The sequence below is a fragment of the Panthera onca genome, chromosome F1 (assembly GCF_046562875.1).
Source record: "Panthera onca isolate mPanOnc1 chromosome F1, mPanOnc1 haplotype 2, whole genome shotgun sequence".
In the NCBI taxonomy this organism is placed as follows: domain Eukaryota; kingdom Metazoa; phylum Chordata; class Mammalia; order Carnivora; family Felidae; genus Panthera; species Panthera onca.
In genome coordinates, this window is record NC_138355.1 from 19536720 (window position 1) to 19557486 (window position 20767).

Consider the following 20767-nt stretch of genomic DNA (forward strand, 5'->3'; position numbering starts at 1 on the left):
ATGGCTCGGAGCCTGGAGCCTGTTTCCGATTCTGTGTCTCCCTCTCTCTCTGCCCCTCCCCCGTTCATGCTCTGTCTCTCTCTGTCCCAAAAATAAATAAAAAAAACGTTGAAAAAAAAAAAAAAAAAATTTAAAAAAAAAAAAGATTGAATCATGTAAGAGTGGGTGGACAGTTAAGTAACAACAGGGGATTTCGTTCGTGGTAGCTTGGTAGAGTGAAGGGTTGTTTCCTTATAATTCACTTTATTGTTGGCTCCAAGTCTGAGGACCAAAGCTTGCCCTGACATTGTCATCTCAAAGCCAACCTATATGTGGTGCTGTAATTTTAAACCAACCAAATGCTGTATCCTGTTTGCACAGTGTGACCACACTCTTCTACTTTAGTTTAAGGCTTGTGAAGTGTTTACTTCTGTCTGTTTTATGGATGTTTTATGGATGGCAGATGCAGGAATACCTTAAGCTGGTTTAGAGAGTTTCCCTATATAAATTGTTTCTGGTAACTGAAAGGGACCGCTTTAGTTTCCCAAACTAAACATTACTTACTTTTCATTTAAACACATGCTATGCTTCCTTCTTAAGTACAATATTTTGAACATGGAAGCATTCATTAATACTATCGGATTATCATCATGAACTAAGGTAAACTGTAGGATTATTGGTTCCACTAAATGGGCCCAGACAACTATACATTTGAATATTTTTTTAAAAACGTATCTTGTATTTCTGTCAGATCTAATATTTTGATTCTGACACCTGTCTCTATAGGCTATTTGTCTCTAATCCCAGCTACCATGCACTTTGTCCTTTAGCTTGCTACTTCTGATACCCATAAACTCTACAGTCGTATCACCAAACAAATTCAAAGTGCATATGAAATAAAAATTTTTATGGTGTTAGAGCTGTTTTGGCTCTCTAGAGGTCTTTAACTTTTTTTTAAAAAATGTCTAAGTTCTTGGTGTTTTTCACAGCTCAGTTATTATCCAGTAGTTTGACTTTGAGATAATAAATTGCTCTACTTGGGTCCCTTGGGAAAAGAATAAATCTCCGCAATTTTAGGATAGCTAGTATAGTTTAGTCCTCTGGTCCTCAAATAAGCACGTATTATATATGTCATGCCAGCACAGAGTGGTAAAAATGCCCTTAAACTAGACATTAAGAGGCGGGGATGATGGTGGGCTTCTACTAAATCCATATATAAGCTTAGGCTAGTCAAGTTCACGTTCTGAAAAGTGAGAATCATAATACAGGTTGTTATGAGAATCTATGAGATTTCACTATTCCTGCGAAAGCAAGGGGGTTGAGAATATATCAAAGTCGGTTGAATGTGGAGTCTCCAAAGTGTACCCTGAAGGGATTTGGGAGGGAGAGGAGGGGTGCGAGACCAACTTAGGAGGAAAAAACCAGAGCATTATAAGGATTAGAGAACTGGAGACAAGAGGGGCTTACATTTTAAGCAGTGACTAGGAGAACAAGATCCAGAGACATAGTGGACTTAGTCCTACGGCAGGCTGATAAGCACTGGGGTTGTGAGAATTCACCACTGGCGAGCAGCTGTGATGTGGGTGGAGGGGAAAGAGCAGGGCAGCAGGCTTGGCCTGTGCGTTTTGGCAACAGCGCACAGCAGTTAATGGGTGAGGGCCCAGATTTACGTATATACAATGGAATACTGCTTGGCAATGAGAAGGAATGAAATCCTGCCATTTGCAGCAACGTGGATGGAACTGGAGGGTGTTATGTTAAGTGAAGTAAGTCAGGCAGAGAGAGATACCATATGTTTTCACTCACATGTGGATCTTGAGAAACTTAACAGAAGACCATGGGGTAGCAAAGGGGGAAAAAAGTTACAAACAGAGAGGGAAGGAGACAAACCATAAGAGACTCTTAAATACAGAGAACAAACTGAGGGTTGATGGGGGTGGGGGAGAGTGGAAAATGGGTGATGGGCATGGAGGAGGGCACTTGGGATAAGCACTGGGTGTTGTATGTAAGCCAATTTGACAATAAATTATATTAAAAAATTTTTTAAGAGATTAAAAAACAAATTTCGATTAGGAAAGCAAATTTTGCTTCATTGTAACCCAGGTTTTTTGATCTACAATAGTCTTCTTTTTTCTAATTGATAAATTGTGATCAAGTCCAGAATCATTGCTTGGTGTGATAATGAACTGTGATGATTTGCTTTTGTCTTCTGGCCTGGTTATACTTCCTGCTGCTTTTAGTTCTTAAAGAATTAACAGAGTAAACCCCAGACCTCGAACCAAATATTTCGTATTAATCATTCACCCCTTATACCATTAAATCATATTTTGGGTAGTTCACTATGAAAGTTAAGCAAATTATAATAGGGATTCACTCTAAGTATCTAGTTTTAATCCTCGCTTCTGATTTTGGAGATAGGAAAAGGATAGTTTATTAGAAGTTCTTTGTGTAGGGGTACCGGGGTGGCTCAGTAGGATGAATTGTCAGACTCTTGGTTCTGGCCCAGGCCATGATCTCATCATTCGTGCGGTCGAGCCCCATGACAGGCTCTGTGCTGACAGTGCAGAGCCTGCTTGGGATTCTGTCTCTCCCTCTCTCTCTGTGCATCTCTCTCTCACACACTCTCTCTCTCAAATGAATAAATAAACTTAAAAAAAAAGTTCTTTGCATAATACATCTGGTATAGTAGTTCTTTGTGTTAACACATCTGGTACAGTGCCATATCTAAAAGGCAGATAGGCTGTATTTGTGACCAAGATGAAGGCACAAAGACAGACCCTGGGCTCATGGGAGATGTCAACTCATACCTGAAAGATCTTTCTTCTCCTGTATGGTGACTTCCATGGGAGGAAATGGCATATTTCATGGCAACTTTGTTTCTGATTGTCATCTTGAGCATTTAAGATGTCCTGTATTTTTGAATTTAACATCTCAACATCACTTCAGAGCCCCTGGGCTGAACTCAGAGCTCAGAATTCAGCTCCAGTAAGACTTCTTAACAAGATGTTTAACTTGTTTATTCCTAAAGACATGTTGCTTTGGGTTTCAGGGGGAAAAAAAGGAAAAGGAAGCCTAGCGGATAGCCCCTAAGTACACCTCTAGTTGCACGAATACTACTTGAAAGCAAACGAGAACTAAAGCAATAAGAACAGTGGTGGAAATCCAGTGCAATGCTTACAGCTCCTCCCATACAACCCGTCCCAGTTATCAGCAACATTGTTTTGTTTTGTTTTGTTTTGTCTGCTGCTGGCCTTTTACCTCACCAAGATGTATATACTGGGACTTAGGAATTCCATGGAATAAGTTTAGACTTCTGCATCACTGCCATCTTGATCAAAGAACTTGACTTTCACAAGCCTTAGACCCATGCAGATAATCCAGAAATTGAAGGAAAAATAATGTATTGAATAATTTATTGAAGGATTTAAGGAAAATAATTTACTGTAAAAATAACAATTTTATGTGAATGTTAATTAAATGGCACCAAAAATATGCAGTAAGCCTCTCAGAGAAGGAAAATACCTTTCAAAAAAAAAAAAATCTCATTGTTTAATTATTATTGTATGTGAAGATAAAAGCAATTAGGGGTTTTATTAGAGATGTATGGAAGTCTTGGGGAAACTTAATAAAACAGTGGTAGATGTGGCAGTATTGATTTGGACTCTCTTTTTCTATTTCAGGGTTTGAATATTATCTTTCATGTAGCCTTGGCTCTCCTAAAGGTAAGTCTGTTTTTATCTTTAAATTGGGCATAATTCAAATGTATAGCCTTTGACTCATTCTAGATTCTTGAACACAACAGAAGACTTTTGGGAGGAACTCTGATTCTCTCCTTTGTTGTTTATTTAGAGTTTGTTTCTTTGTTTTTCTTATAATCTATTTAATTTTACTATCCTAGCACTCCTTCCAGCAACATATAAAGTTGTTTTCATTCATACGAGTTGGATGATGTAAGAGAAAAATTTAAAACCTGTTTTCTGTCAAAATGATGCCAGCCTTTTTCTTAAAATATTTCTTACCATGATAACATCCCTGGAGGTATCTAAACATAGAATTGAGTTATTAGCAAGCTTTTATAATATACTGACTAAAAAAGAAACTGCTACATTTCAATTTGCACTTCTTTCTCTGAGAGCTAGAAACTTATAAGCACTTTAGAATTCAATTATAATTACCTTGTTGGATTTTATATCAACATATCCGTGCAGCTTTAACAGTGTGGTAATAGCAAGACATTTGCTGCAGAGTTGCTGAAAGTAATCCAGTCAGTCAGTTTTTGTCCTTCAGTCAGAGATGACATTCTGTTGCTGAAGGTGAAAATTGCCTTATTTATTAAAAAAAAAAAAAAAAAATGCAGACTCACCCTTTCCCCATAAAACATAGTTGTTAAAATTCCAGACCCTGGACTTGGACAGATTTGGATCTAATTTCAGCTCTGGTGTACGACCTTGGGCAAAATGCTGTAAGTGCTCAGACCCTGAGTTTTGAGATAATAATAGACACTAATTTATGGGATTATTGTAAGAATTAAATATGATGATATATAAAAATCCTTAATATAGTGTCTAGGACATTTTATTGCCTAATAAATGTTAGCTGTCATTATTGTGATTATAGTTATATTCACAGGGTAACTCAGAATTTGTTTCTAGCTTCCCCATCATTCTTCCAAATTTTCCAAAAGATAATGACTTGAAGTCTTCAGAGAGCCACTGGATATTTTATTTCCGTACTTAAATACCTTGACCCAAAACAAAGACGTGACATAATATGGGTCTTGTGTACATCAAGAAGTGGGGTACTATCCTCACCTCCTATTCTGTTAAACATCTGTTTTTTGTGAAGTTCATAAATTGTACTTTAAATTGTTCATTCAATAATTTTGAGTTTAGATACGAACAATTCTTATACTAAAGTTATTTTGGAAGTTAGGAAAATATTTAAAATTTCTTCAATAAAGTAACAAAAACGGGGCACCTGCGTGGCTCAGTCAGGTAAGTGTCTGACTTCAGCTTGGGTCGTGATCTCACAGTTCATGGGTTCAAGCCCCTCGTTGGGCTGTCTGCTGTCCGCACCAAGCCCACTTTGGATCCTCTGTCTCCCTCTCTTTCTAACCCTCCGCTTGCTCGCTTACTCTCTCTCTAAAAAATAAATATACATTAAAAAATGTTTTTAATAAAATAACAAAAATATATTTGCATGTGTCTTTTAATGAAGTCATGGATCTCTACCTCCAATTTTTTCTATTTGTTTTTTGTCATTAGGACAAATCAAAACCAAAAACTTCTAAGAACTTTTGGTATAGGGCTGGGATAAGACTTTTAGAATGCCCAAGCAGTGAAAGTTTTATGTAATTCAGACAACAAACAATACTTAGCCGTAAAGCAAGTGTAAGGGAGTCCAACAAAGTTGTGATTTGTCCTATCTTGTCTAATTTGTTTTTAAGCCTCAGGTATTATATCTTTCCCAAAATGCCTTTCTTCATTATTTTGCTGACTTTTCTTTATTGGTGCTCTTAGCACACACTCTGTCTTTTGGGGGTAACCCAGGATTTCCTCCAATAAGTATATTTGACCTATACTCTGTGTCAGCAGCGTATCTGCCTGGTCAGTTATCTTCCTGATTAGCAGGTTCTTTTGGTTTGATTGCATTATTTTCATTTATTTTTGTCCATCTTAACCTGATGTCACCTGTGCAGGGGACATTCTCTGGCTACAGGGCAGAAAGGTTTTTGTATCTTCTGTAACAATACGTGGATGTTCATCTAGTGTCATCTTGGAGAACTTGCCTAGTTAGAGAAAGTAAAAAGGAGAGCTTTCCCACTAGTGGCCCATATTTACATCCCTTCCTTGTATGAATCTTGGAGCTGTCTTAGAGACAGTATATATAGGCTGAATTGAAGTGTACCAAATTGATCTGATTGCCGGGACCAGATCTTTTTCCACCTGGAAAAAGAATATCCCAAACATACATGACAGTGACTAACTTTTAGCTTCTAATCTAAGAAGCCATATAAAGTAATGTATATTTGTTTATATTAAATAAAACAAACTTAGGGACAGTTCAAAATGCTTATGAGCCCAACATAAGTTATCCATTAGCACATTAAATATCCAGGTGTTATTTGTAAGAGAATTGTGAGTTGTGTTAACCAGAGAAAACTATATAATTCTCTCCCACAGCTGATAATTGAGGGAGCCAAGACCCCAGGTTGCCTAAAGTCTTTTGGCTTAGTAATGGCAAAGCTGAATTTATAATATTTTTAAGCAGCATAATTATAGGTGAAGGTCTCTGTTGCTCAGTATGGTTTAAAGACACCTACTTTCTGAATGGAAGCTGCTTTCTTTTGGGTTAGAAATAGTCTTCATAGAAAGGTTTTGAGCTAAAAGAATGATTCACTATAGTACATAGCATCATCAGATCATTTAGGATATTGGCAGTATACGTTAGGTAGGTTAGATACATTCCCTCAAATTTAATTCGTTTATTATATGAAACGTTCAATAATCACAGCGTATAGTACATTATAATAGATTAGACGTGATCAATCAGAATTAATCTTAGCCAGTTCATGTTGGCTGAGAATTTTTTATCAGAATAGGTTCTTTGCATTCAGAAAGTGGTTCATTTGATGCCTTATGTGTGTATATAAACAGAGATAAAGAAAATCCATTCATGATTCCATCCCTAGTAACCATAATAAAAGTTCAGTGTAAGATCTTCTTTCCATGCTTTCGTCTATGAATATGTAAGCATGCATTACCTATCTACATACATATATATGTATATGTACATACAGATTTTTTAACATGGGTTTGAGGATTACAGTTAAGACGATGGGATCTGAGAGGTAAATCCAGAACAATGTAAAAGGATGAACTTCTGTTTTCTTTCAAAAATTGCTGATGAACAAGACTCTTTTTCATTTAATAATATATGATGACTATCTTCTTTGTCACTACAGACATGTAGTGGTTAAAAGCATGGATGCTGGAGCCAGACTACTTGAGTTCCGATCCTGTCTCCCACAATTTATCTAGCAATCTTAGATAAATTTCAGTTTCCCTATCCTTAAAATGGAGATAGTAGTAACATCTTTCTCATAGGATTGTTAGAGTTTAATGAGTTAGTATATGATTGGTGCCTGGAAACTTGTGAGTATGACCCTGCACCCAGGTACTGTTATTGTGCATAGAGCTGCCTTAGGTTTTTTGATAACTGATTAGTGTCTTATTGTGTATACCATGATTTTACTTAATCAATTTTATATTTAATTTTTATGGATGTTTAAGTTGTTTCTAGACCTTTCCTGTTAGACACACATCCCTAAATTTCCATCTTTGAATACTTATTTAGTATGCAGTATCTTTTGGATAAACTTTGAGGAATGTAGTTACTGGGTCAGACTGTTACATGTGCTGGATCACATTGGAATTTTTGATGCATATTGCAAAATTGCTTTCTACTAGCAATATGAGAGTACATTTTCTCCGTATTCTAAGTATGTGCTTTAATGGACAGCAAAAGCAAGTTGTAAAAGCAGATGAAAAAGTAATCATTATACCAATTTGTTTCACTGTAAATAAACAAACAGAGCTCTTCAGGCAGTTTTGAAGAGTCCAGTGTTCTTTCATTTGGGAACATCTATTTATTTTTTTATTTTTTTAGGGAAGCCAGTTGCTGCCGGCTAAATTTTAGAAGAATGCGCCTGGCTTAGATGAGCTTTTTATATTATGTAAAAGTTCTGAAACATATCTGATGTTTTTGGCTTTTCAACCACTATGGTCTTTTTTCCTTACCATTCTATTGAAGCTTTTTTTATGAAGTAACTAACAAAATCAGTGGACCTGTTTCCATTTTTATCTTCCTTGAATCTTCAACAGTTATCAAAACCTCATAAAGACATAACACTTCCCTTTTTCTGAAACGCTCTCCCTTGGCTTCTGTCTTTTTTTTTTTTTTTTTTTTTAATCTCCCTCTCGCCTTCCTCTCATTTTACTTCTGCTCAGTCCTTTCTCCCCTCTAGTCATTAACTTGGAGTTCCACAGGGTTCTGGCCTCTAAGAACACACTTGGTGCTTCTTCCTTGCTGATCTTGTTCATTCCCCTGGTTTCATCTATAAATGTTCACTCTCATCTTTATATTTAGCCCAGATCCAAATATTTGGCTTGCACTTACCATTTCTGTTTGGATGTTTCAGAGGCACATCAAATCTAAAAGCCAAAACTGAACTGATATGCCCTCCCAGACCTGTGCCTCCTCCAGTAACTTTCACCTAAGTGAAGGTACTACCCAGCTGCTCAAAGCAGAAACCTGAAGTTATCCTTAATGCTCTTCTTTTCTTAATCCCCAACATCTACTGAGTCATCAACTCCTGTTGATTCTACTTCTTAAGGATTTTTAGACTCTTCCCACTTTGGTAGTTAGGCTGCCACACCCTTTAACTTGGACTGTTGTAGTGACCTCTTTCACTAAGAAATAATGAACATGCAGGGCACCCGGGTGGCTTAGTTGGTTAAGCGTCCGACTCTTGATTTCGGCTCAGGTCGTGATCTCATGGTGGTGAGATGGAGCTCCGCATCAGGCTCTGTGCTAAGTGTGGAGAGCCTGCTTGGGATAATCTCCCTCTCTTTCTTCCCCTCCCCCGCTCGCTTGTGCATGTGCATGTGCAAAAAATAGTGGCTTTGAATGACACACTGGACCCAATGGACTTAACAGATAGATTCATAACATTCCATCCTAAAAAAGTAGAATACATTGTTTTCAGGTGCACATGGAACATTCACCAGAAGAGATCACATATTAGGTCACAAAATAGGCCTCAACAAATACAAAAAGATTGAGGCCATACCATGCATCTTTTCTTTTTATATTTCCATAACCTCATTACATGAGCGGCTGTTTTTCTCTCAACCATAGCCTCAATGAGACTGGAGACACACTGCACAATCAAGGGAGCTAAGCAGGGTAAGATTAAGCACCCTCCCAAAATTAGGAGGATAATTCCTATGAGGGTTTTGAATCCCCCCAAGAGTTGAAAACCATCCTCCAAATAACTCCCCGGGGTTTTCACCTTTCCAAGTCTGGACTGGACATGAATAACCTTTCTCATTTGATCTGTGATCTCCTCTATGACTTTTCCCTCATCATCTATCTGTAGGCAGCAGTTGCTCAGGTTAAATTTTCCACAAACACCTCCCTCAGAAGCAAGCAGGTAATCTAAGGCCAAGCGATTTTGATAAATGGCATTGCGCATTTTGGTTTGTTGCTTGACTATTAAGAGCTCTGTCAGTTTCATTGGTTATAATTTCTACAACTGCTTGCAGTCTGACTATGTGGTTTAGCATGCAAATGGGAGTGCGGTAGCCCCAGGACCCACCCTCTGCCCAGGTGGCAGGGCCATAATAATGGATTATATGCTCAGGAGGCCATTCATTATCTTTCCATTTGCCAATTTTCAAGGCACGCCACTTTTTTTGAGCCTCTCTATCTCCGTATATTTGAACTCCCAGATGTTCTCCCCTTGCAAGTGGGAGTAGAAATAAAGATGGATGGATAGTCCCCAGCACTCATGACCCTGACCAGCCTAAGGAAAGTACTGTATAGGCTGTTCTCCCACATACCCAGTATAGTCTACCTGGGGCCTGCCATTTGATGGCTGCATCAGTGTTGTCCCAGTCCTCTTGGAGATGAGAGAAGTTAAACAAGGGGCAAGGGTCTGGCTCAAGGTGACCCGGGGACCCCCACCCTTGGGTTTCCCAGGTGGTTAAATTATAAAACCTTTGGCCTAGGCATGTTAAGTTTCCAACAGGGATGGTGAAATTTTTTCCCCATTGGGCAAGACAGTTCTTCCCAATGATTGAGGTTTTGAGGAGCCAAACCCCGGTAGTAGAACTGGGATATTTTGTTCCATTATAAGGCTTGAGGGGATCTAATTCCTTGGCCTCCCATGGCCATTGTTCCCCCATGCTGGTTCCCCCACATACATAGCATGAAGAGATCTTTAGGGTCTGGGCTGTAGTCTCTGCCAGGGCTAGAAACAAGTTCCTTCCTGGGACTGAAATGGGAGGGGACTATTATTCCCTTACAGAAGGAGTGGAAGACTTGATGGGATGTGGTCATATGGGTGGTAGTGACCGTCTTGAAATATAGCACAGTCCTTGGGTCTGCCTCGCCCATAGATTCGGATGTCAATTCGGGTGCCCCATTGCCATTTGTAGTCTTCTGGGTTAATGATGGTGAAATTAACAGGGTAACAGGCTTTTGATTGACAACCTGATGTAGCAGCCCCCTTCTAAAGGAGTGCCGTTGTGACTTTTTTTTTTCCCAAGTAGCCTATGAAACACAGCTCCAACTGGGGCATAAAAACTCAGGTATATAGGCACATAAACCGTTCTCCTCACACGTGTATTTATTATTGAGTCAGTATTTTCATTCCCAGTCTAAGCCTCCGCATGGTATGTCAAGAGTCCTTGGGCTCTCCATGACAAGTGCCCGCTTTTTTCATACGACAGAGGCTTTGGGGCCAATAGCTATAACTGCACATACATCAAACAGTATTGACACCGGACACTTGGGGTTAGTGATTTGTGTCCAGCTGATCAAGACTCCCCCCACCTCCCGAGAAGGTCAGACTTCTAACCAATCTTCATTTGGGGAGTATTGTGGGTTAAAGCAAGTGTATTGACTTCCCCGGTGGCAGATGGGATAGGTGGACTCATTGTGTATGCATGTCCCCACGGTCCTTCCCTGCCATGACAAATGGGTATGGTACAGTAAGGTCCAGGTGACTCCTTGGCCTGACCTGGTTATGCGAATACATGGGTCACATAAGTGGGTGAAAGTGGGTGCTAACAGAAACCTCTCGCCACATTTCCAGCTGACTGGGGCAACCTCTGCCAATCCAATAGCAAAAAGTAGGGGGAAAAGTTGCAATAATAGTGAGAAACAAGGGGTGACAGTGCATCACAGTAAGAAGGCAGATATAGGAAATAAGGACAATTTATTTATTTCACTGGACCGGCGATTCCTCAAGCTTCTGTCGTGCGTAGATTGGTCAGCTTCTGGAGTGACTAATGCAGGGCAGCGGTCCCCTGCCGGAGTCTCTGGCGTTGCAGATTGCTTCTTCGTATGGTCGCCGTACACTGCGTGGATGGATCAGGAATGCACTCCCAGTCCCAGGATGCCGGCTTCACTCTGCTGTGGTGAATCCAGGGACCCACCTCGGCTACTTTTACTGCAGTAGGGGTGAACAAAATGACAGTGAACAGGCCCCTCCAAAGGGGTTTGAGTGGTTGAACATTCCACTCCTTTACCCATACAGCATCTCCTGGCTCAGAGGAGTGAGCATCTGTGGTCAGACTCACAGGCCATTGCTCTTAACCCATAGGTGTAGGGCAGTTAGAGTAGAGCCCAGAGCTCTGTTGCCTTAGGGTTAAATTGCCTATCTCATTTAAACCCCCCCATACCTCCTTAATAATTGGTGAAGGGCACCCATAAAGGATTTCATAAGGGGAAACCCCTGTTTGCTTATTGGGGCTGCACCTGATTCTAAACAAGGCTATTGAAAACACCTGGTCCCAGTGCAGATGGGTTTCTTGGCACAGTTTACTTAATTGTAGCTTCAAGGTTCTGTTCATTTGTCCCGCCTTCCCGGAGCTCTGGGGTCGGTATGTTGAGTATAACTTCCGGGTGATCTTTAGCCCTGTTGCCACCAGCTGCACCACCTCAGCCTTGAACGCTGGCCCGTTGTCTGAACCCATAGTGATGGGGATCCCAGATTGTGGGATGATTTCCTTTAGAAGAAGTCAGGCCACTTCATGTGCCTTTTCTGTGCAAGTAGGGAAGGCTTCCACCCAGCCTGAGAAAGTATACACAAAGACCAACAGATATTTACAGCCCCAAGCCCAGGGTAGCTCAGTGAAGTCCACCATCACATTTTCAAATGGGGCTCCCCCGACACTCTGCACCTCAGGAGCAGCCTTGCGTCCCTGACATGGGTATTCCGGGTGTGGGTTTCACACTGCTCACATACCACCAGAGCTATGCTGGAGAGCCGAGGGATGTAGAAATATCGGCCTAACATTGTTTCAGGGGCCAATAGCAGTCTCCCGATGGAACTGCTTGACAAAGGCTGGAGCCAGGGCCTCAGGAATTGTCACTCAGCTGTCTTCAGATTTCCACCATCCACCTGGGAGGTAGTTTCCATTTTCAGTCTTAAACCAAGTACTTTCATGGTGTGAGTAATTAGGGTCCCATTCTGTCAGCGGGTTAGGGAACAGTGTGGTGGTTAAGGCCGCTGATTATGTTACTCCTTTGGAAGCTGCTAGCTTTGCCTCTTGGTCTGCCTTTCGGTTTCCCCATGCAGCCATGGTGTCTCCCCTTTGATGTCCCCAGCAATACATGACTGCCACACTTTTAGGGGCCCACACAGCATCTCAGAGTTCAAGGATTTCCTCACCGTATTTTATGTCCTTTTCTCCAGAGTTTATTAGACCCTCCCCTTTGTATAAGGTCCCACGTACGTGGAGGGTGGTGAAGGCATATGTAGAGGCTGTGTATATATTAACACGTATCCCTGCCACCAGTTGGAGGGCTCGGGTTAGAGCAATTAGCTCTGCCTTTTGTGCCAAAGTCCCCTTCGGCAGGGGCTCTGCTTTAATGACAGAGTTCAGGATCACCATGGAATAACCTGCAAGATGCTCTCCCCTTTTTACAGAACTGCTACCATCAGTGAAATATTCAGTGTCGGGGTCTCTGAGGGGCTGATCCCTCAAGTCTGGTCGGCTGGCAAACACCTCTTCCATGACTTCAATACAGTCATGGTCTGGCTGGCCTGGCCCAACAGCCAATAGAGTTGCAGGGTTCAGGGTCGGCATTACTTCCAGGCGGATGCGTGGGTTCTCCCATAGCATTCCCTGATATCTGGCCATCCTGGCGTTGGTTAGCCAGGACTGTCCCTTGTATTCCATTAATGTCAATACTGAATGTGGCACTCGGACTCTCAATTCCTGTCCCATAGTTAACTTGTCAGCCTCAGACACTACGAGGGCCGTGGCAGCCTTGGGCCACAGAGTCAAGTTTCTTGGAGAGATATGCCACCGTGCGATGCCATGACCCCAATATCTGAGTTAGGTCAGGCCCAGGGAGTCCAATGTACTCATGGACATGCAGAGAGAAAGGCTTGGTCATGTCTGGGAGCCCTAAACCAGGCACATTAGCAAGGGCTTGCTTTAGTTCCTCGAAGGCCTTCTGCTGTACTGATTCCCACATCAGGGGTTCCCTCTCTCCCCCCTTTTGTAGTGTCATAGAGGGGTTTTGCCAGGACTGAAAAGTTAGGTATCCGGATCCTACATAAACCTACAGCCCCAAGAAACTCTTGAACCTGGCGTCAGGTTTTGGGGCCGGCAAACAGCCTGCTTCCTCTCTGGGCTGGGTTGCACTACCCCGATACAGGTGGAAGCCAAGATATTTCACCTTTTCCTGACAGATCTGGGCCTTTTTTCTTAAGACCTTGTAACCGGTTTTCCATAGGAGGGTAAGGAGCTGCTGAGTCCCTTCCATGCAGCCCTCCTGGGACCTCCCAGCTGGCACCACGTCATCCCTGTGCTGAATCAGGACACGGTCGTACTGATCCACTGCAAAGGCTTTTAAGTCACTGCCAAAAATGGTTGGGGGGTGGGTTTGAACCCCTGAGGCCACCTGGTCCAAGTTAATTGGCCCTTGTCACCATTTTCAGGATCCTCCCATTGGAAGGCAAAGGTCAATTGGCCCCGGGGCGGGGGGGGGGGGGGGGGGGGTTGGGGGCAGGCGGATGCAGAAAAAGGCATCCTTAAGATCCAAACAGGTGAAAAAGGTGGCTTCAGCAGGAATGAGCCCCAAAAGTGTATAGTGGTTCAGGACCACTGGGTGTATGGTGACAGTTACCTGGTTTATTGCTTGCAGGCCCTGAACCAGCCCGTAGTTGTCTGTGCCTGGTTTTTGGACAGGCAAGAGGGGCGTGTTCCAAGGTGACTGGCAAGGCCAGAGGATCCCACACTTTAAAAGTCTCTCCAGCTGTTTCTGGATCCCGACCTGTGCCTTGTAAGGGATGAAATATTGTCTCTGGCGGCTGGGTTCTGCCCTGGGCTTTAATTCTACAACCGCAGGGGGTATGTTTCAGGCCAGTCCTGGTGGGCCGTCTTCAGCCCACACCCCTAGGACCTTAATGGGAAGCTCAGACACTGGCTGTGGTTTTTCCTTAAGATTATAGAGGCGCCATTCCTCCCCTTGGGGAATCGTGAGAGTCATAATCTTTGCTTCTGGTTTCCATGGGGTCAGAGCAGCCTGTCCCCGAGAGCTGAAAGTTATCTGGGCCTGCAGCTTTCCCAATAGGTCATGGCCCATTAGAGCCACAGGGCAGTCAGGGAAGTACAGGAATTCATGGATGACTTCATGGCCACCTAAATTGTATCGCCGAGGCAATAAGAAGGGACAATGTGTCTGACTGCCTGTGGCCCCCATGATGGTGCTTGTGTCTGTGAGAGGGAGCCCACGGCTCAGGTCACTACTGAGTGTTCTGCTCTAGTATCTACTATAAAGTCAGTGGGTCGGCCCCCCACATTCATTCGGACCGTGGGCTCCTGAGGGCTGAACCAAATAGACCACGGTCTGTCCTAGTCCTCTTCGTAGTTCTCCATGGTGGCTAGCCCCACAAAATTGTTTTTGGGGGCCCCTTGAGACTGTGGGGCCGGTAACCTGCCCTGGACCACATGGCCTCTTTTTTTCTGCTTGGAACCTTGCTGAGAATTGTCTGGCCTCTGGGGACATTGACTTTTCCAGTGGCCCTCCTGACGGCAGAAAGCACACTGATTCCATCCTATTTTTGGCCTAGGGCGAGACCCTCCTCCCTGCCGCTCCCCTTTCTGGCCTTGGCCCTTTTCCTGCAGGGCCCTCTTCCGGGGGTGTTTCGACTGCTCCGGCAAGGGGCAGCTAACAAATCTGCCTATTTTTGCATCCTTTGGCGTTCTTCCTTCCGTGCTGCCTGATCACGGTCAACAAACACCTGGGTTGATACTTCTAGCAACTGACTGGTATTCACGTCAGTGAAATCTAGTTTTTGCAGCTTGTGCTGAGTGTCTCCCTGGGCCTGACCTACCAAAGCTGCATTAATCATCTGCTGGTTGGCGGGTGCTTCCGTATCAAAGGGAATGTAGAGACGAAATGCCTCACACAATCTCTCATAAAATTGGCTTAGGCTTTTCTTGGGTCCTGGGAGCACTTCTGATGTTTTACTCATATTTTATGGCCTTCTCCCTCCCTTTTCTTTATGCCATTTAGAAGGGCTTCTTGATATCATTCAGTCCTTGCAAACCCTCCACCTATACTTGAGTGCTTCCAATTCAGGAGGTGGTATGGTGCTTCCAATTTAGGAGGTCCATAGTGGTAAAGGGTTGGCACATAAAAACACGTTGGCCTCCTTGGATCTGGCCTTCCTGATCATAATAGATGGGTCCCCTGGTTGCCCTCAGTGACATCTGTAGGGCTCTCCAGTGTGGCTGCAGAGAGGGGCTGCCTCTGCTGGCCTGATCCTTTAGTTGTCGTTCAGGAGGCATATGTGGGGTCAGACTGGTGGTCCGGGGGAGTCAGTCACATTTCGGGAGGCCGGTCCTGGGGTGTCCGTCACATTCGGGGAGGCCGGTGGTGCTAGGGATGGTGAGGCCTTGGGGCTGGGGGCAGACTCTGATGAGATTTCTGCAGTTAGGGCTGCTGGGGGCACAGGTGGCAGTGAGGGGTACAGTGGGTCATATGGTGGTGGGGTTTCTTCAGGTTTTCCCAACAGTATGGGCTTTTTAATTTCTGGCTGGTATTTGGAGGAAGCCGTCATAACTTACGGCTCTCTTCAATGTAGACTTTTAACCAAGGAGGCCAGGATAGGACCAGGTCTTGCCAACAGTCAATATAAGGAAATTGGTCAAGGTGGCCTGGGTCCCCTGCAATGACCCTGAACACTTGGCCAACTAGTTCCTTATCAAGTGAGCCCTCAGAGGGCCAGCCCACCCCAAATGATGGCCAATTTCACAGAATGTCTGGAGCTTTTCAGGAGTTAATTTCACACCATAATTTCCTGAATATCCCTTTTTTGAAATTTCTCAACATACACTCTAGGGTAGTCGGTTTACTCTGCTTTCCACCCATTTCCTCCCCCTAACAGAGGACTTTCACGCACATGAGGGGGGAAACAAAGGAAGGAGGAGGGACTAGTTTGGAGAGGACATACACTCACTTTGTCCGTTTCCCGCCACTCACCTCTTGGAGATATTTCAGGCGCCTCTTAGCTTTGGCGGGTTCAGTTTCAATCCCTGACCCAGGTCAGACTCCCAAGAAAGTTTGACACCACCTTAAGCCATATGAGGTCACCACAGAACCGGGGATGGGGACTCAACACTTGCTTTGGCCCTTGGTCAGGTCGGAACCTTCCTGTTGCCCATCTCATTCACACGACTCCAGCCCAACGCCCTACATTCAGCGCCTTAGAGTTGCAGCTTCATTCCTCGTCCCTTGTGAAATTACTAGGGCAATTCTGGGAGGTGATCAGGTTCCCCTTCTGCCTCTTAGGGGCAGGTCTGCCAAAACGAACCTCAGTTCTTAACAGTCTGATGGGTGGCACTCCTTACGCTGGTTCCTGGGCCTCAAGGGTTCCATTAACACACGTGGGGCCCTTGCCCCCAACTCACTGGGACAGACTAATCTCCTATGGATCAAGCAGTTCACTGGCACCAGGCGAGGTTGCTTTTCCTGGTGCTCCGAGGCTCGTACCTTGGTGGCAAAGGAGGTGGAAACGCACCATCTCCGAATCTCAGAAGAGTCCCCAAGCAATGTAGCAGGATTCTTGCACAGAGAGTTGTAACACCAAGGCTTTTAATTTCCAGGAAGCAACTTTTATTCCTGCTGGCACTGCTCAGTTGGGTTCATACCCAAACAACTGAGCACCCAACGTCACATGGCATAGTTTTTTTTTTTATACATTTTCTATTTCTTTGTCTCCCATATATGGTAACACACATAAACATGCAGTCTGATCAAGTCATCTCCGTTTACAAGGTCATGAGGGATGTTGTCATGTAGGCGTATATATAGCCAGGTTACCTTGAAGTTTTCGCTCCCTTTTTTTCCCTCTCTCCTTAGGGAGGGGACCCTACCACACAGCCCCTTCTCTTTATTTGGTCATGGAGTTTATTTATTCTCCCAGTCTTTGGATCACTCTCCAGTTTATCAGTTTGAATGTGAGTGATACCCAGTTGAAAATGTGGGATGGGATGAGTTCAGGATCCTCCTACTCCGCCATCTTCTCAACCGCCCAAAATTTCTTCATCTAAGGTTTTTATCATTGCAACTCTTACATTCGGGTCTTTGGTCCATTTTGAATTTGTTTCTGTATATGCAGCAAGATACAGTATTACGGTCATCCTCCCCCACCAAATAATTCATGTGGTGAAATCTTAACCCCCAGTGCCTGAGACGATGACTGTATTTGGAGATAGAGTCTTTAAAGAGGTAATGAAGTTAGAATGAGGTGATTAGGGTGGACCCTAATCCAGTAGGACTAGTGTCCCTGTAGGGAGAGGAGGTTAGGACACAGTTGTACACAGAGGGACAACCATGTGAACACTCAGGGAGAAGACAGCCATCTATGAGTCAAGGAGAGAGGCCTCAGAAGACACCAACTATGCTGACACATTGGACTTCTAGCCTCCAGAATTGTGGGAAATTTTGCTACTTAAGCCACTCAGTCTATGGTTCTTTGTCACAACACTCCTGATTACATTTGTTGAAAAGACTGTTCTCTTCCCATTGAATTGAATGATCTTGGCATCCTTGTCAAAAATCAGTTGACTATCGACAGATGGTTTTATTTCTTGACTCTATTCCATTGATTTTTGTCTGTCCTCATGCCAGTACCACACTGTCTTGAGTACTATAATTTTATAGTTAAGTTTTGAGATCAGGAAGTGGGAGTCCTCCAACTTTGTTTTTTGTTTTTTGTTTTTTTTTCAAGATTGTTTGGCTGTTGTGGTCCCCTTGCATGTCTTACATAAATTTTAGAATCCATTTGTTCATGAACAAAGGATATTTCATGAACACAGGATATTTTTCCATTTATTTAGGTTTTCTTTAATTTCCTTTTTTTAGGTTTATTCATTTTTGAGAAACAGAGAGAGACAGAGAGCAAGCAGGGGTGGGGCAGAGAAAGAGAGGGAGACACAGAATCTGAAGCAGGCTCCAGGCTCTGAGCTGTCAGCACAGAGCTCGACGCGGGGCTCAAACCCACAAACCATGAGATCATCACCAGAGCCAAAGTCCAACACTTAACTGAGCCACCCAGGTGCCCCTTTAATTTCTTGAAACAATGTTTTGTAGTTTTCAGTGTACAAAAGTCTTGTGCTTCTTTTTGTTAAATATATTTCTAAGTATTCTGTTTGATGCAATGTAAATGGAATTGTTTTCTTAATTTCATTTTAGATTCTTCATTACTATTATCTAAAATTATGGTGATTTTTCTATATTTATCTTGTATCCTGAAACCTTGCTGAAGTCAGTTTTAGCTTTGATATGTGTGTGTGTGTGTGAGCTGTTTATATATATATATAAAACATATATATATAAAACATGTATATGATATATATATATATAACATATATATGTAAAACATATATATATATATACATATACATACATACATATATATATATATATATATATATATATATATATATATATATATGATGTCATCTATAAGTACTTCTTTTCCAATCTGGGTGCCTTTTCCTTTTTCTTGCCCGTTGCCCTGAATAGACCTTCCAGCACATTGTTGAATAAAAAATGGCAAGAGCAAAATCCTTGTCTTGTTCTTGATCTCATTTACTTTCCTTCAGAAAAGTTTTGTTCCTTAGAGCCCCATTTCTGGATTACCACTACCACTGCTGTCACCACCACCTTTTGCTACCACGTGTGGTAATAATTTGGCCATATTAGAATGATGAGTGAATTACTTCCTAAAGGTCAGGATGACAATTGCCACGTATCAGGAGTAGTGAAGCCTTTCCCCTTATTTTGGGGAAACGTCCATTGTACTCATGCGTGTAATGTTTCTGTCATCACTGTGATTCAGAAAAGACTTACAGGAAACTCCAGTGTTTTTTTTTTTCCCTTTGGCAGCTTTATTGAAATATAACTGACTTTTTTGGTAGGCTTTAGTATTTCTAAAAGAATCTTTGTGTGTGTCTGAGCTTATGTTATCTACTTGCTTGATGTTGAAATTTTTATCTCAGAGATTATTGATTTATCCCTGCCTACTCCATTTTCTTCAGTGTTCAGCTTTTAGAAAGAAAAAAATTCACATTACATGAGAAATAAGAAATACATTTATATTGTAGTATTTACTTTTTTCTTTTTTTCCTCTTCAGCTTGTGTGATTCTGATTCATATTTCAAATAGAATCTAAAGGCTTAACTGTACTATCTCTTTCCTTAACTAAACATCTTCATATCAATAGCCTATTACTACAGGCCTGGATTTTTTTTTTTTTATCACTGCATCTTCCTTCCAGAAATCTGTCTGGAATTCTACAGGAGAAATAGCGTTTTGTGTTCCTTATTTTGACCCCCATCAGACCTTTCCAGCTTACCCTGCTGTCAGTGGGCTGAAAGCTCTCTCAGAAGCCACGCTCTGTATGCCCCATCCTGCTTCCTGTTTCCTTGTTCAGCGCCCCCTTCTGTGGCTAAAATAACCTCCCATCATTTCTTTTTAGGCTTTCTTCTTTTTTCACATTTAATAACGCTATCATTTTGTAATTTTCGCATGTTATCCATCAACTCATCTACTATCCTCTATTCTAAACTCTCTAAGGACCCATGAAATGCACTGTATACTAATAACATTGTCCATTTATGTGCTCATTCAGCAAATGACTTTTGAGCACCGGTTATGAGCCAGCCACTGTGCTTAACGATTAGGATACACAGTCGATATTTAGTTCCTTTCCTTAAGTTGTTTAAAGTGTCTGACAGTCCTCTAATGTATATGAGCAAATAAAGTATCTTCCTCTCACTTCCCTCCTCCTCCCTCAAAAAAAAAATCTGCCTGCCAATCTACAAAGAGACTGTCCCAATTTATTTTACTTGTGTCACAATACCATAAGTCCTTACAGCAATAGAAGTCAAAGTGATTCTTAATCATTAGTGTACCAATAATCCTCTAAATTCTAGGATTCCTGGGATTCCTGAATGTCTCCTCACACCCATCCCCCATCCCCAAGAGCTGACTAGGCAGTTGCAGAACCAAAAGGGTAGGGATACTCATGTGTTGCTTAGAGCAGGGATTCTCAGCCTTAACTGTACATCATTTCACTTGTATATTAGAATCAGCTTTAAAATTTTTCTGATTCTGAGTTTTACCTCAGACCAGTTTTATTTGAACATCTAGGTGGGACTCAAGCATCAGTATTAAAACAAAACAAAGCAACCAGGTGATCCCAAAGTGCAGCTAAGCATCTACCACACTGTGATCAAACATCCAAAAGTAAATTATCCAATGGAAGGGACCAACAAGAAGGGGAAGAAGAGAAAGTGCAATGAGAACAGGCATTCACAGTCACAATTAGAAAATGAATAGTCCTCATGTTTATTGTTAACAGTTCCTATTTTGTCTGTGTTGTCTCTATGCTCCTCCTTCCCAGTGCCCCCTCATTTTTAGGATTGTAGAGGTGCTCAATAGGGCCTGCAAGGTAAGGATTAGGGTAGGTTCCTGA

General features: G+C 42.4%; 1 protein-coding gene across 7 annotated transcripts in view; it reads left to right on the forward strand.

Annotated features, from left to right (window-relative positions):
* Positions 1-20767, forward strand: part of RABGAP1L (RAB GTPase activating protein 1 like) — a 753436-nt gene that overhangs the window by 534492 nt on the left and 198177 nt on the right. For all 7 annotated transcript variants that reach the window (XM_060644898.3, XM_060644899.3, XM_060644901.3 and 4 more), the window contains one exon: positions 3660-3701. In XM_060644898.3, coding sequence (XP_060500881.1) covers positions 3660-3701 — 42 coding nt within the window. The remainder of the gene's footprint in view (positions 1-3659; positions 3702-20767) is intronic.